Genomic DNA, 15,393 nt, shown 5'->3' with positions numbered 1-15,393 from the left:
GTGTTTTTCTGAGTTCACACTCAGCACCAAGAGGAGATTCACAAGAAAAGGGACACTTTGTTGAGAAAAGACGCCGCATCAAGAGGGACTCAGCAGGATCTGGGCGCCCCATTCTCAGTCTTCCCCTTTTCCTGTCCTAAAACAAGGCAGAGCTGACAGGAGGAGGAGTTTAGAAAGCCAGAAGTTGATATAAAAAGAGGGGCCAGAGTCTATTTGGGCGCCTCCATCTCAGACATAGGTGCGTGGAGGTGTTCAATGGGGGCGTGAGAGGTTGAGGTGGTCTTAATACTACCTCGGGGTCCGTCCCTGCTGGGTCACCCTCTACTCTCTTTCAAGCCGCGTTCAGACCTAATGTCTTGTGTCCAGACAGTGTTGAGATCCAGATGGACTGCAGTTCACACATGGCATCAGAATGCATCTGAAATCTCTCAAGTAAACTCTTGTGATTGGATTTCGCTTCACATTTGCTTTTATCTGTTGGGAAACTGGATCTAAACAGAGAAAAACACACATAACACACTACGTTTTTTGACAACGCTAAATCTACCGCGTTCCCAGTTTTGGGTGCAGTCACAGCTGTATTTAGGGTTGTCCATTTATGGCCAAGATGCATTTTAATGCTGAGTGTGAACATGGCCTTGACACTAAGTCCTGCCTCATAGTGGAATACTGCCTAAGTCTTTTCTCTCAGTCTCTTGCAGTCTAATTACACATCGCTGTGTTCACATCTGTCTCAGAGTCTCTTTTTTGGTATCGTTCCTTGCCTCACTGTGTCACTTCCTGTGTTTGTCTCTGTGTTTGTCTTAATATGCATTTGTCTCTCTGTGTCATTCTCAGTGATTGCCTAAGCACTGACTTTGCTGGAGGACAGACAGGCAGGCGAGGCTGGCTTGGCCATGAGGGTGAAGGGTGGTGTCGGTTGGTGGTTGTGAGAAAGGGGGTGGTGTGGACGGGTGCAGCATCACAGCCTCTCCCGGGTGGGGATCCAGATGTAAGGCCCTGATTGCTCCTCGATCACTGTCTTTACTTTGTGATAAACCTCTTCAAAGCTGTCCCCTTCCACGACAGCTGCAAAAGGACAAAGGAAGTGTGAGGGAAGGAGAGAAAACAATGGGGGGTGGAGAGAAAAAATTAGAAAGCAGAGATAGTATCAGAAAAAGGGGAAAATGGAGTCACGAGGAGAGAAAAAGAAAGAGAGGGACAAAGGAAACAAAGAATGTTTAGCAGATGTGTTTGCCAGACAATGAGAGAAATAATCAAGAATACATTTGTATGATCTGCATACATTGTAGATAGTGTATGAAATAACAGGCATATTACCATTATGCATGGATTTCAACAAAGTGTCCTACATATTTATTCAGTCTCGTACATTTTCTAAAATGTCATGTATGACAGCTGTTCACGATTTGAAGAAAATAAATTGAAGCTGGTGCCGGATTTGTGTGGAAATCTAACATATTCTGTCCACCGCTGTGATTTGCCCTAAATGTGTCCCTTAAATGTTAAAGTGCCCTGAGTCTTCCAAGAAGACTCACACTTTCTTGTTTAACTCATTCAGCTCTGCCAGGAACATGTAATATGGGAAAAAAGTAAATGTTTGTAGACGAGGCTTGTTTATCATTGGCATTTGTTTGTAATTAAACAATGAAGAAAGAAAGAAACCGGCATATTTTATAACCTTCAGACGTGTGCCAGCAAGAAAACAAAAATATGGAGAAATTGTTTTTTTCAAAAATCTTGTAATCATGAAACGGAGGATTTTTTTTATCACCACACCGCATCACATAGATTAGCGTACAGTGGAGAGCAAACACGGGTGTAGAAGTACATGTTTACCATTTGACACTGCCATAATCCTAACCAAGATCCACTACATTAAACCAGTTTGCCAAAGATAAATCCCATGCACTGTATGTACTCATCCTGTCTGTGTGTACATCATGTCATATAGACACAGATCCTTCACACTTACCAGAGAAACACTCTAGGAAGTCTTGTTCTAGTTTGAGGGCTCGGTCCATTCCTTTCCTGGCCTGCTCCTCTGTCAGTCGAGTGTTGATCTCTCTGTTAACATCACACACACAATCTTCATTCCAACACACGTCTTAATGATGTGCAGCATATTTAATGTCAGTTAAACAAACATTGCAAATTGTAGAAGGACTTTCTGAAGTACATACAGGACATTTTCCAGTGACTTGGGCCGGACAAAGATGGCGATGGGATGAAGCTGAGCTGCTTGTAGTCTGCGCACAGCGTTAGCCGATACATCCAAGATGCAGTGTTTCCCCTGCTACTCGTGCACACATGCAGGGAAAGAAATGATACGGATGAATAAATACCATTAATTGAATAATTACTTTTAAATGGTTAGTTAAATGGGCAAGAGGTCATGAGAGGTTGTAGCAGTAAAGCCAATTGTTTAAAAGGATTGGAAATTTTCGTTAATTGCCATTGATGCTTATTTCCTGGTACAACATGTTGCCGCGCACCTGCTCAGCCACCTCACGGACACTCTGGACACTGGTGCCATACAGGTGACTGTTGTACTGGCCCGCCTCGATGAACCGATGGCTCTGGATGTCCTTCTCCATCTGCTCCCGTGACGACACAAAGTGATAGTCCCGTCCATCCACCTCATACTCCCTCTTGGGCCGCGTGGTGTCTGTCAGGGCATGAACGAAACAATGAAAAGCAGCACATATACCACTTACTCTGACATCCCCCTAAAATAGCTGCAGGTGGCAGCACTGACATGGAAACCAAATCAGTCTCCATGACTGACAGTATAATTACTTACGTGGGACACAAGATCCAAACTTATCAGGGAACTCAGACAAGAGATCGTCATTTATCCTGTCTTTTACGGGACCCAGTATGATGATGGGCCTCGCATAATGAACTTAGCATGAAGAGAAAGAGAGAAGATTGTGAGTAGAAGCATTCAGAAAAGGGAAATTAAATCTAATATAAAATCCTTAAATAATGGATTTCTGTATGACCTTACCTTCCACTTGAGTGACGGTCTCATAACTTTGTGAGGGTTTATCTCTCCCTGGTGAGAGTACATAGAAGCATTCAGGCACGTTTCTCTTTAACATTAGAAATTACTGTATGAGTCTGCATGCGTGTGTCTGTTTGTATGTGCTTGTAGTCAGCGTGTCACAGCTAATATCAGACGTCGTTACTGACAAGAACCGCAAACACACGGCTCTGTTGGAGGTGAGGAGTTCTTTAGACTTGAGTAAAAACGTCTCTTGTGAAAAATTGACGGTGTTTGTGATGTCCACACATTGGTGGTGGGGCATTTGGAGATTACAGATATGCCAAACAGCAAGGCAAAGTTAGGAAAAGGCAATTCAATTTACACTTTAAATAGAGATAAGAGTATGTAAATATAGCTAATATAGCTTAAATAGAGCTAAGAGTATATAAATAACATAGAGATATATCTTTTGTGTATACAACGGCACATTGTGTGCCTGTGTTGCTGCCCATTACTACAGTAAGTGGTATGCAGTGTCAATAAATGGTACATTATTGCTTCATACTAATTACCTAGAGTGCCCAAGCTTTCTCGACCATGGTCCTGCAACAGAAAGCACAGCAGAGATTCACACACTAAGAGACACTTTGGGTGAACCAGTCAGAAGTTATTCAAACAGCTTTGGTGAATTAACTTACCCTCTCTTTGGTGTTAACACGAGACCACTCTTTTCTTTCCACCCTATAGAGACGAGGAGGAAGAACAATTTATTTATTTGATTTTGGAGACTGAACAATCAGGTCAGAGAACTTGAACCAAGGTGTTTTGTAATTGTTGAAGCGCAAAGAAAGATAAGTCAAACCTCCCGCACTCACTCACAGGGAAAAGTCTGACCTGTGCTTGCTCGGGATGAAGCCGACCTCCTCGGCTTCGTTCTGGGGGCTGACCTTACGGGCTTGCCACCACTCCTCATCTCCGCAGTCTAACACATGAAGCACATCCCCAAACCTGAAGCCAAGAGCCTGACTGAGGAAGCCACAGTCCGCAGTCTTGTCATAGTCAAAAAGAGCCCTGAGTGAAGGAAGAGTTCAATTCAGTCACTAAATATATACCAACAATTATGAATAGTTTTCTTACATTTTGCTGAAGTACAACAAAAATACCAACATTTATCCCGCTGTTTGAAAATAACGGCCTGTATATTTATGTGTTTTTAGTAAAATTGACTTAAATAATAATAATAATAAGCTGAGCCCCCAGTAGACCACAAAACCACTGTGAACACTTTAACACTGTGAACACTTTAACACTTTTTGGTGCAATACTTATACTTTTACAATTACACTTTATACACATTTTTTACTATTTATTTTATTTCATTTGTTTATTTCATATTTTTGTGTTTTACCATTTCATTTTTAAATCGTGTTTCTTATTACTGTTCTACTGTTTATTTATATTACTTGATCTGTGAATAAGAGCCGCTGTAATACCGTAATTTCCCCACATAGGGACTAATAAAGGACTATCTTATCTTATCTTAAATAGAGAGAAATATGAAAATATAAGACGGCATTTTGTGAAGGCAAATGCATAAGTATGAATGTTCATATTTTGAATGCATAGAACAGTTATAACCTTTTTTGTTGACAATTCAACTGCTGTCCTTAATCAAACTGTATACAGTGGAATAATCTTTAACTGATGAAATGAAGAAATCCTAAAACAACATGTTCAAGCTTTTCATAATGATGAAAGAAACCCTCTGTGGTCTACGAACCTGATGGCATCCTGATCCATATGTATTGCTACAGTAATGTTTCAGGCCACCACGTGGCAGCACTGAGCTTTGGGCTTTTTTGCATGAATGCAGTCGCTGAGCAAGGAAAAAATTCCACGCCATCTTGGATTTAAACACGTCTTAATCATGTGAAGGAGTGTTTATGCTTTCATGTGGGACACGTTGTATTTGTGTTACCCCTAACTCTATTATGGATTCTGCTGATCTGTTGCTTAGAAGTTCACCTGTCCTCTAGTTGTTTATATGCCCTACCTTTAACTGAATAACAACCTTTTGTTGAGTACAGAATAGCTGTCATGGCTGCTTCTGTCATTCAACCATTCAGGACATGGTTCAGGTAGTCGGTAACATCCAACTGTATGTCACAGCGAGTCAAAATGGTCGGGCGGTTTATCTGAAACACACTTAAGCCGGAGGTACAGGACCACCAGCTCCTGGACCTCTGGCCCCGGTACCCCAGCAGCGAGTACACTCACCTGGGGCCGAGCTAACGGTTTTGTTCAACAGCAAACAATTTAAGCTTGCGTCGCTGTCAGCAGCAAGTAGGTAACGGTAATATCGCGGCGGATACATACAGTAAGACTATATTAATTTGACTAAAAAAATGGCAGACACCATTATCTATTTGATTGAAATAATCAAAAATGAGAAGGAGTTTGGTTATCACGAGAAGAAGCAGGACAAACGTGCAGCATCTCGAGGACGGAGGAACTTTTGGAGGGAAACTACGACAACATGGCAACGGGAGAACCCAGTAACATAATGATGTCTATACTTTGCAAGGTAAAGATCAAACGGTCCTTAGCATCTGGTGTGAAGTGGTGAAATATAGCATTTAAATTACTGTGTTCAGGAAATATGAACTTTTTTTGTGTAAAATTGATTTTGAATCAGACAAATACACTAAACCACAGCGAGTTGTACATGTTGTACATGGTGTCTTCAGTCTTTACTGGACTGTGTAGCGTAGCAGTTTAGCTCTAATATATGCTTACTTATGATATAACTGGGGCCCGGGCAATATATTGATCTTAAATTAATATCGTAATATTAGACTAGATATCGTCTTAGAATTTGTATACCGTAATATCGTGTTATAGCACGAGTGTCTCCATTTTCTGAACATACTAGTCTTTTCTAGTTGTTGTCTTTTTTTCTTTATAGGATTTAGTCATTATGTCCCCTTTACTAATGATTATTTGACATAAATCTCACTGTGTAAATATTTGGTAAAAGCACCAATAGTCAACCCTATAGTATCGCCTTAATTAATATTGAGGTATTTGGTCAATTATACAGTAATATTTCATTTTTCTTCATATCGCCAAGTCCTACTTTTATATCATGTAAATATACATCAGGCATTCCTTTAGTGCCACTGCCTTGTTATTTTATGTATCTGTTGTTACTTACACTCACGCAACTTCGGAGCCTCTCTGACTTGTGCTTGACTTGGTTGTGGCTCATCGTTTAGATCTGTCTACAGTGGCTACAGTTAATCATTTATGTCTAATAATCAAATTCCCTTCGGCGGTCATGACTCATATTTTCCCTTTCGAAACTAAACATTTCCACCAGGATTTGCAGTTACTTCATAATTTAAAAAACAACAGTTGGCATCGTAAGAGCGCCTTAGTGGATGACTGGAGGGCTTTGCTCAAATTATGACTAAATGTATAACGACGCCACAAAAGATTCCGTTTTGTAAGTGCAGAGCAATCTATTCATGTCAAGTATAAATGATAAATGGACTTGCATTTGTATAGCGCCTTTCTAGTCTTCCGACCACTCAAAGTGCTGTACACTCACATGTCAACATTAACCCATTCACACCCAGAGGTTGCCATGCAAGGTGCCACCTGCCCACCAGGGCCTACACTAATGCATGCACACACACACACACACGCGCACACACACACATACACACACACACACACGCACGCACACGCACATGTACACACACACACACACGCACGCACGCACACACACACACACACACACACACACACACACACACACACACACACACACACACACACACACTGATGGCACTGCCTTCGGGAGCAATTTGGGGTTCAGTGTCTTGCTCAAGGACACATTGACCGCAGCTCGAACTAGGAAGTCCTCACTACCTAAAACAGCCGCATTGATCATGAGCTAGCTAATGTGAAATTACTGGAAACTCCAACAAAACACATCACTGACATTCGTTTTTGGCTAAATATCCTAAACATAATGTCGGCTAACGTGCTAACTTAGATTCATTAGTGACTGTGCAAGACCTGATGTAGAAGCCTCTCTTTGGGTTGCTTCTTAGCGTCGTGGTCCCAGAGCCCATACTGCTGTTCATCAGCTGTTCCCTCAAGTCGTGGATTTTAGCCTCAAAACGGCTGTACTCTGAAACGTAGAAATGCAAACGCATAAATACCTTTTGGCTGACACGCATCAACATAGGGACGCACCAATTCCAATACCCTAAAACTCATAAAACCAGTTGAGTTTATACTTAATAATTTTCAGTTCAAATTGTTTTGTTCGGGACGCATTGACTTTAAACTTGTATAATATTAGAAAACAGATGTGTTTGTTATTCATGACATTTGTGGCTTTACCATCTGGTCTGTACTGAGCGATGATGGTCACTGTCTGACCAGCGTTCTTCAAGGCTGCAGCGGCCTGTTCGTGTGTGGCCATGCGTAGGTCCACGCCGTTCACCTGACACACACGCACACACACACACAGCATGACTGTTAACAACCACAGCTGGAAAAAAACCCTCAGCGCAACTGAAAATGCATTTAATGTGTGACTGCTTTAGGAAGATAAAAGTCTTTACACTCAGGATCTGATCGCCCTTGTGCAGCTCTCCGCTGAGGTCGGCTGGCCCCCCTGCCAGGATGAAAGAGATAAAGATACCCTCTCCATCCTCTCCTCCAACAATGTTGAATCCCAGACCAGTGGAGCCTCGGTGGATCAAAACTCTGCGAGGCTCCCTGGAGAAGAGATGGGGAAGAGAGCAAAGTAGAGCGTCATGCTATCAATAATATGCACAACACAAAATCAATATACCACAAATGCAGGTATTCTTACTACTAATACTATACATTACATGTTTAGCTGAAGAATCATTGCTCACCTGGGGACGTCATCATCTCCCATCATGCCATGCAGAACCGGAGAAAACCGACTAGGTGAGGTGGGAGTAAGGGCTTGTGGGTAATCTGACCCAAGATAGTTGGGGTGGCTAAGTTCAGTGTCCATATGGGAATATGCTGGGGAAATACAGAGAAAAGAGGTATAATATGTGGCTTTTCCACCAAAATAAACATGTGGAATGTAATTTTTTAGTTGTTTGTCTGTTGAGTTCCAGAAATTCTCCATAATCAGCTTATGAAAGCATATTGCACAAAGAGTATGCTCAGATTCTTATGCTACAAGGGCATATTTAGTGTTTTTATGAGAGAAAAAAAAAACTAAATCTGTACACCTCAGCTTTGAATTTCCACAAAATTTCCACATTCATGTCAAGGGTTTGACAAACAACGAGAATATATTCCCTCTACTCTACAAAATACCAAATTTGCAAGTTTACTTTTTTTTAAAAATACATCAATTCAAAGGCAGAACATTTGGTTGTGCGTTTACTGGTGTGATTATTAGCTTTTGCAACACACAGTGTAGCTCGGCTTACTGCTAGTGAGGTCGGGAGGGTTGTAAGAGTTGGTCAGGAACAGGTTGTTGGGCTTGGCCACCCTGAGGTACACCACCTCGGCTGTGTTCTTCAGAGCCCCCACCGCATCCTCATGCATCACATCCTCAAGACACACATTGTTCACCTGGTTGTTTACGACAAGCAAAACACAATCAGAATTACCAACCGCAAACTGCAAGGCTCAGTACATTTGTTATGAATGATAGTCGCTCTGCAAAGGAACATAACGACGGTAGTCAACAATTGAGACCACCAACAGAACAAATCTAGATGTCATAATTATTTCAAAATGTCATCCTTTTAGCTTAGGGATCCTCATGGATTTGTCAGCAAATGTTGATAAATTTTGTATGCTGTTTCATGCTGAATTACTTATTTCCAAGAAACTTGTGAGCACATCTCGAGTAACCACAACATTTTAAGTGTTGCTATCATTTAACTAACGTTTAAAAAAAAACTTTTTTAGTCAACTTTTTTAGATAATTAATTTAGAGCAGCCTTATATTTTAGTAATGAAAGTAAAGCCTATTTTATAACTTTCTAACACACAAACAATAAGCCTGTACAGATTTGTTACGGCACACAGACCTAACTTTAAACTATACGTAAAATTAAAAGTGAAAGAGAAATTCAATAATCAATCAGATCAGAAAGGTAAATATACGCTAAACCACAAATAAAGCTGGGGGTCCCCTCTGGTTTGGAAGCCCTTGTTAAAGTAATATACATATATGTCCACACTTAACTGTCTCTGTGTTAAGGTTTCAAACATAGTTTTATTACATACGACTTCCTATAGCCACTGATGGTCAATGTATGTTTTAACGGATTCATGGTGAGCAGAAGGCTGTTGCCGTATCCCATTTGGAGGTAAAGCATTTGCTCAGACACCATTTAGCAGAGAAACCCAGCACCATTTTGAAGCTGCTGGTGTTGAGCTGCCATCCACTGCTACATTACAGTCTCTCTGTTGTCCAGCAGGTGGCAGCAACGCTGCTCAAGACTTATTGTGGCAACCCTCCAGTTAAACATTGAAATCCCATCCTACACAACTATTAGCATATTAATGAAAGCAAGTTCAGGCCATGCAAATTACAGCTGTAATTTATCTTGGCTCTTGATACGTCAATGCTGCTTGTACACAAACATTTGTTGGTGTGCATGTGTGTGTGTGTGCTCAAAAGGTGAGACTCTGATGCTATTAGTGACATGTGTATCGTGTGTGGGTGTATTTTTCTAGTAGTTAGTCCATATGAATGACCAACCGCTAAGATCTTGTCCCCAATCTGCAGACGGCAATCTTTATGAGCTGCTCCGCCTTCAATGATCTTGGTGACATAGATACTGTTATCTCCTGGTATGTGCTGGTTTCCCACCCCTCCAGCAATGCTGAAACCTAATCCTGAGAAAAGAGAGCGTTGAGGGAGAGAGAGAGTGAGCAAAGGAGGTATGGGTTAACAGAGCAGATTTGCTAAATCCAGGGGGCACAGCTTAGCTGGGTATAAAGCATCTTAAAGCCCACACAAAAGCATTGATGCTGTACACCAATCCACACTTCCACATACCTTTAGGCCCTTTGATGAGTTTGATTTCAGTGACTTTCTCTGCTGCTGGCTTTCTGCGGAGAACATAGAGGCGAACGATAGCACCTGCCTCCTTAAGGGCCTCCACAGCTTGGCTATGTGTCACTTCCCTCACATCTACATCATTCACAAATAGGATGCAGTCATTCACACTAAGGGGGAGAGAGAGAGAGAGAGAGAGAGAGAGAGAGAGAGAGAGAGAGAGAGAGAGAGAGAGAGAGAGAGAGAGATGGATGGATGAATGAAATGAATGAATGGATGTGAAATGGGAGAGAAAAAATACAGAATTATTTTTTGTTTTGATGAAGGACTTGGGTGTAATCCTCCACCAGACGAGGTCAGGAACAGTCAACTTTATCTCAGCGACAACTATCCATATCTGTGTTGGGGATCCAGTTTCACCGCAGACGACTGGCCTTTCCTCAAAATCTCAGAATCCAAGTTAAAAACCCTTCTGTATGATCGAGCACAGAGGTTAGCTGCGGTAACGCTCTCTTTGCGTTCGCCGTTCCTGAAAATGATGAGGAGTTGATACGTGAAGTGCAAGTGACATCCTGTGTGCAGAAGAGAAGCTGATTTTCAAGCAAGAAGATTTTGATGAAATAGCTATTTTCAGACGCACACATTTCTTCCTCCAAGGGCGTAAAAACTGTACTTATCACTATTCTATTCATGTGTTTAAAATTGATTTTCACGGCCATGAAAATTATAGGGTGTAACATTTTGTAAGACTGAAATAACTCTTCAGGGCTGCAAGAGGTTTAACAAATGAAGCTTAGCGAAAGTTCAATCAGGGAGACTATCTTCATGCTTGCTCTATTTATTTACATTCTCTCTCTCTCTCTCTCTCTCTCTCTCTCTCTCTCTCTCTCTCTCTCTCTCTCTCTCTCTCTCTCTCTCTCTCTCTCTCTCTCTCTCTTCCTTCCACCGCTTCGTACTTAATAATTCACCGATCAGATGTTGCCACGTCCTCTGTGAGCCAATCGTCGCGTTGCTGTCAAATGTTTTCTCTGCTGCTGTCAGCTGTTGTTTTAGTGCCCTTCTTCACCCCGTTGACCAACAGTTTTCATCACAACCACAACAACTGCTGAGCCGAGCAAAAGTCATCACCCAGATCTTCAGCCATTGTTCTCCACCCTTCACCTCCCCCATCACCCGTGTCTAGTCTGGATCATGACAGGACTTTGCTCATAAAATGATGACTCTTAACATATTTCCTCAACTTTTCCAATTGAGCACACTATGTCAAGTACATTAATTTAACTACTCTTAGGCCTCACTTTTAATTATATCCCTCCTGATTAAAGTGAGATACATCACTAAAGCCAACTCCAAAGGGAACCAACAGTTGCTGACATCTTCATACAAAAAAATTTACACTGACACAGTGTGTGCTGCATATTGTTTGTGAGGCAATATTAGATATATTTGCATGTAAAGAAGTGCACATTTTTATCAAACACTAACACATTTGTTTAATGCTAGTAATTCTAGTGCAGCTTCACCATAGGACGTCCTTTTAAGGTTTCCTCCTATTTACATACAACCTTTATTAAGCTATAAAGAACAATTTATGTGCATACTGCATAAAATGATCCAAACCCGCACTATCAAACCACACTTCCATTAACCTCACAGAGTTCTTTCAAAGGTTATTCAGATAAATCATAGCAGCCACTGAGTCACTTAATATGGAAGACGGAAATCCTGTTTTTGTGTTTGAATCATCAAATAGAGACGTCAAACCATGCGAATGCAACATGAATTATACACCCACAAATTGCAGGTTTTGTAAGGTTGTCAAGGAATCCCATTTATTAGATACTAAGAGTAGTTAGAGTTTAAGTATTTTCCTCAAGATATTTGGCATATGTTGTCAATAGCCGAGGGGAAAACACATTGCGTTTAGGCAAATATAAGCGTTCTCTCCAGGCCTGCTCAACACTCTGAAGTCATTCCAGATGGACGTTTATAGGTCAACTGTAAAGAGAAGGACGAGAAAGGATGCCTCTGTACATTACTTATTCATTGCAGTTGCTGTTTATTGCTATTTCCTTCCCATCCAATGTCATGTACTTTAGAACAGGATCTCTTTAATATAAACACTGTCTATAAATTAATGAACGCTGCCTCTGTCTAACCGCCCAAGAAAACCATTTAAAAAAGTGTTTTACAATTCTTACCCAAAATACATAGACCTATAAAAGTTGTAGAGGTTTTGGTGGAGGCATTTAGATCTTGAATTAAAGCGGCAGGTCTTCTCTGATGTAACTTTGATGCTGAACGAGCTGGACAGTCAATAGGCTGTAGTTCTGTGGTACAATACTTTTAGACTTAAAACGAAGAGGTGAGGTTCCATTTTGGCTGTTTCTCTAAGTGTGTTTGCTGGTAGAAAAGTGACTGGCTGTCTGAATCAGTGAATTCAAAAGAAAAGCCAGGGTAAATGGGGGAAGTAGAGCAGCATTTCTTTCATCTGAAAACCCGAGTCGGCCTAGTGGGCCTGTGGGCTTTTTTGATTGTTGGATTTTATGTTTGTGGAATGTGGGAACATGAACGCACAAACTCGGCTCTGAGCGGGATTTTACCTCAGCCGTCCATCCTGAGCCGCGGCTCCTCCAGGTATGATTTTGGTGATGAAGATGCTGGGGTCGTCGCCCACATGGGGGTTGTCTGTTCCTCCTGCTATGCTGAAGCCAAGACCGGAGTTACCCTGCAGTAGCAAGTGCAAACAGAAATATTCACATCAGATGCATTTGACTGGCTTTAGATATCGGAGACAGTCAGTTGAAACTATCATTTTTCCACGTCCACATGTAAATATGTTACAAATCAAGTTTAAAAGATTGACTCACCCTCTCTAGTGTGATCTCTTCGTATTCAATTTCCCCTTCTATCCCATTTACCTGTCAGAGAAGGATGTCAGTTAAAATTGTCATTCAAAGAACAATATTTTAAACAATTATACAAGTGATGAACTAATGATTTTTAAGCTAAATGCACAATTTAAATCCTAAAAAGCTAATGTTGATTCAGTGTTTGCCCTCTGGGCCTGATCCTCATATGTTGCTTCATCAACTGACTCGTAAATCCTGCTTGGGGGGATTTCCCTTCTGCTCCTGAACGCAGCATCATCAACACCAAAGTCTAATTATAGCATCTCTTAACGGATGTTCTCCCCTCTGAATTTGATCCAGAATTGTGCTGCTCCTCTTCAACATACTGTATGTGTGGACCAATGTGGTACCTGGTAGAAAATAACGACTCCATTCTTTTAGTCTAATTCGCCTTTTGGCTGAACAACTCCACCATCACACATCAGATTTACCTCTAGAATTAAGTAAATCCCAGAGGAAAATGGAATTTAAAGAACTTTAGACTTCACTGTTTTGGTGTCTGACCTAGAAAACAGCTTTTCTTAGTGCCGTAGTGGTGTAAAAATACTGGTCCGTAGTAGGAGCATAGAGGCTTTTCTCTGAGAAGCCTCGGTCTCAAATCCCTCACAATTCATGACAATATGTTCAACGTATCTCACTGCTTTCATTTTAGACAAGGCAGTATTAAAGAACGTTGAATCTAATTAAGTAGTTTGTCTGTTCAGTCTTATGTACATCAAACAGAGAAACTTCATTTTAATTCAAAAGAGGTACAATTAATTACTTTTAAAATTCACATTAAAACAATGCACGGTACCTGGATGCTGGGAAAAGAGCAGAACTACTGATAACAAAGACTGAATACGAAGGCAGTTAAATTGAGCCCATAACAATACAATAAATGGAAGATTAAACATAATCCTTACATATGGGGAGCCATCGAGTGTGTCAGTGTTCACCACCACTGGAGGAGTATTTCCCTGGAGGCAGAGAGAGAAGACGCATTATTAAGAAATAATGGCAGGAACTCAAAGATGAGGCAGTTCCTGGATGAGCTCTCAGTCTCAGTGTATCTGTAAAACCTACAGTCACAGCCAAGACTGATGGCCATTTTAGCGCTTAACTGTGATAACACTATTCTCATTCTACTATGGTTGTCACTCTAAAGGATCGGGAGCATTGCTCGGGAGAAATGTATTATTATCCACCGACGATGGACCCAGAAATAATTAATTCTCGATCCCATGGTTTTTCAATAATCTTTGTCTTTGCTGGATGACAGTTGAATGACAGTATAGCTTGGGTTACAGATACTGTAAGGATTTGGTCGTCTCCCTCACGCCCACCAAGAGCTTCAAAACAAATGTTTTAGGACAGCAAGTCAACGAGAGGAGAGGATGTTTTGGGGGATTGTACCTGCTTCTCTGACAGCTCATCTACAGTGTGGCCTTTACTCACTATTATTATTCCTCTCCTTTTAATCTCTCTTTAATTTATTCTCATTCCTTTCATAGATTTACTCTCATCATCAAGGATGTAAATACACTAGTATGTACAGTACTCTTTGGAGAACACGGTGTGACTCCCCATCTAAAGTCCTGTGTTTATTTCTTTATTTCTGCACTCTGATTAGCATGGGAGAGATGCTCTGAAGTGCTTACAGAGCAGCAAACAGCAGCATAAAATCAGCCTGCTGACCTTCACAGACACGACAGCTCCGGCACACACAAACAACTACACACAAAAAGTGAACACTGTTCCTCAGCTTTTAAGGAAAACTCTTTCACATTCTTGTCCAGTGCGGGTAATGGGTTATGTGATGCAATGGGAAGTTATTTTTTTTCTCAACTCAGTCTGTTGCTCATACTAAGAGATTTAAGTTGTCATGAGAACGTTAAAGAGGAAACACTGTGTTTTTGCGTAGACTATCCCAGTATGACCAGTTTATTAGGTACATCTAGATGAAACTAATGCAACAGTCCTGCAATAATCCTACCTTTATGAAGGTTATATACCTCTTCTTCCTTCCTATCCCCAAAGCCCCATTTATTGTAATTAATCAAGTGTAATGACACTAAATATAGCTGCCATTATAAAGAGAAAATACTCATCCTTATGAGCAAAAGACATAAAACTCTGCCCCAGCCCGGTGCAAAAAGCCAGAGCTCTGCTTTAACTGCAAACTGTTCGATTATAACTGCGCCATGTGCAGAACTCCACCGTGTGGCTGTGTCCAACGGGCCGTGCTGCTGAACATTACGTCAAATTCATCCTTATCTAGAGACAAAAATAATGAGTATAGCCAGCAGAAATCTAAGCCCAGTGCAGGCAGTTTCCCTGCAGGGATTTTGACAGAGCCCTCTCTCCCTCGCTCTTCTGTCAAGTTGTTCGACGTCGCGGTTGTTAAGATTTACAGTGTTTGGCTGCTCTTTCCC

At 41.2% G+C, this 15,393-nt stretch overlaps 1 protein-coding gene across 4 annotated transcripts in view; it reads right to left on the bottom strand.

Moving 5' to 3' along the window:
- Positions 1–446: 446 nt before the first annotated feature.
- Positions 447–15,393, bottom strand: part of LOC137802097 (disks large homolog 4-like) — a 58,153-nt gene continuing 43,206 nt past the window's right edge. For 3 of the 4 annotated variants that reach the window (XM_068599681.1, XM_068599680.1, XM_068599678.1), the window contains exons 4-22: positions 13,885–13,938; positions 12,938–12,988; positions 12,671–12,795; positions 10,068–10,237; positions 9,768–9,904; positions 8,482–8,626; positions 7,927–8,062; positions 7,627–7,783; positions 7,403–7,505; positions 7,073–7,187; positions 3,869–4,060; positions 3,688–3,730; positions 3,562–3,592; positions 3,011–3,058; positions 2,804–2,905; positions 2,496–2,668; positions 2,184–2,296; positions 1,976–2,067; positions 447–1,068 (exon numbers count right to left, since the gene is read on the bottom strand). In XM_068599681.1, coding sequence (XP_068455782.1) covers positions 962–1,068; positions 1,976–2,067; positions 2,184–2,296; positions 2,496–2,668; positions 2,804–2,905; positions 3,011–3,058; positions 3,562–3,592; positions 3,688–3,730; positions 3,869–4,060; positions 7,073–7,187; positions 7,403–7,505; positions 7,627–7,783; positions 7,927–8,062; positions 8,482–8,626; positions 9,768–9,904; positions 10,068–10,237; positions 12,671–12,795; positions 12,938–12,988; positions 13,885–13,938 — 2,094 coding nt within the window. In that variant the 3' untranslated portion in view covers positions 447–961. The remainder of the gene's footprint in view (positions 1,069–1,975; positions 2,068–2,183; positions 2,297–2,495; positions 2,669–2,803; positions 2,906–3,010; positions 3,059–3,561; positions 3,593–3,687; positions 3,731–3,868; positions 4,061–7,072; positions 7,188–7,402; positions 7,506–7,626; positions 7,784–7,926; positions 8,063–8,481; positions 8,627–9,767; positions 9,905–10,067; positions 10,238–12,670; positions 12,796–12,937; positions 12,989–13,884; positions 13,939–15,393) is intronic. The other variant, XM_068599679.1, reaches the window with a different exon arrangement.

The sequence above is a fragment of the Clinocottus analis genome, unplaced genomic scaffold, assembly GCF_023055335.1.
Source record: "Clinocottus analis isolate CAN_PGR_092001 unplaced genomic scaffold, fCliAna1.0.p SCAF_5, whole genome shotgun sequence".
In the NCBI taxonomy this organism is placed as follows: Eukaryota; Metazoa; Chordata; class Actinopteri; order Perciformes; family Cottidae; genus Clinocottus; species Clinocottus analis.
The sequence above is the reverse complement of the archived record's forward strand: the minus strand, read 5'-3'. Positions and strand labels throughout refer to the sequence as shown.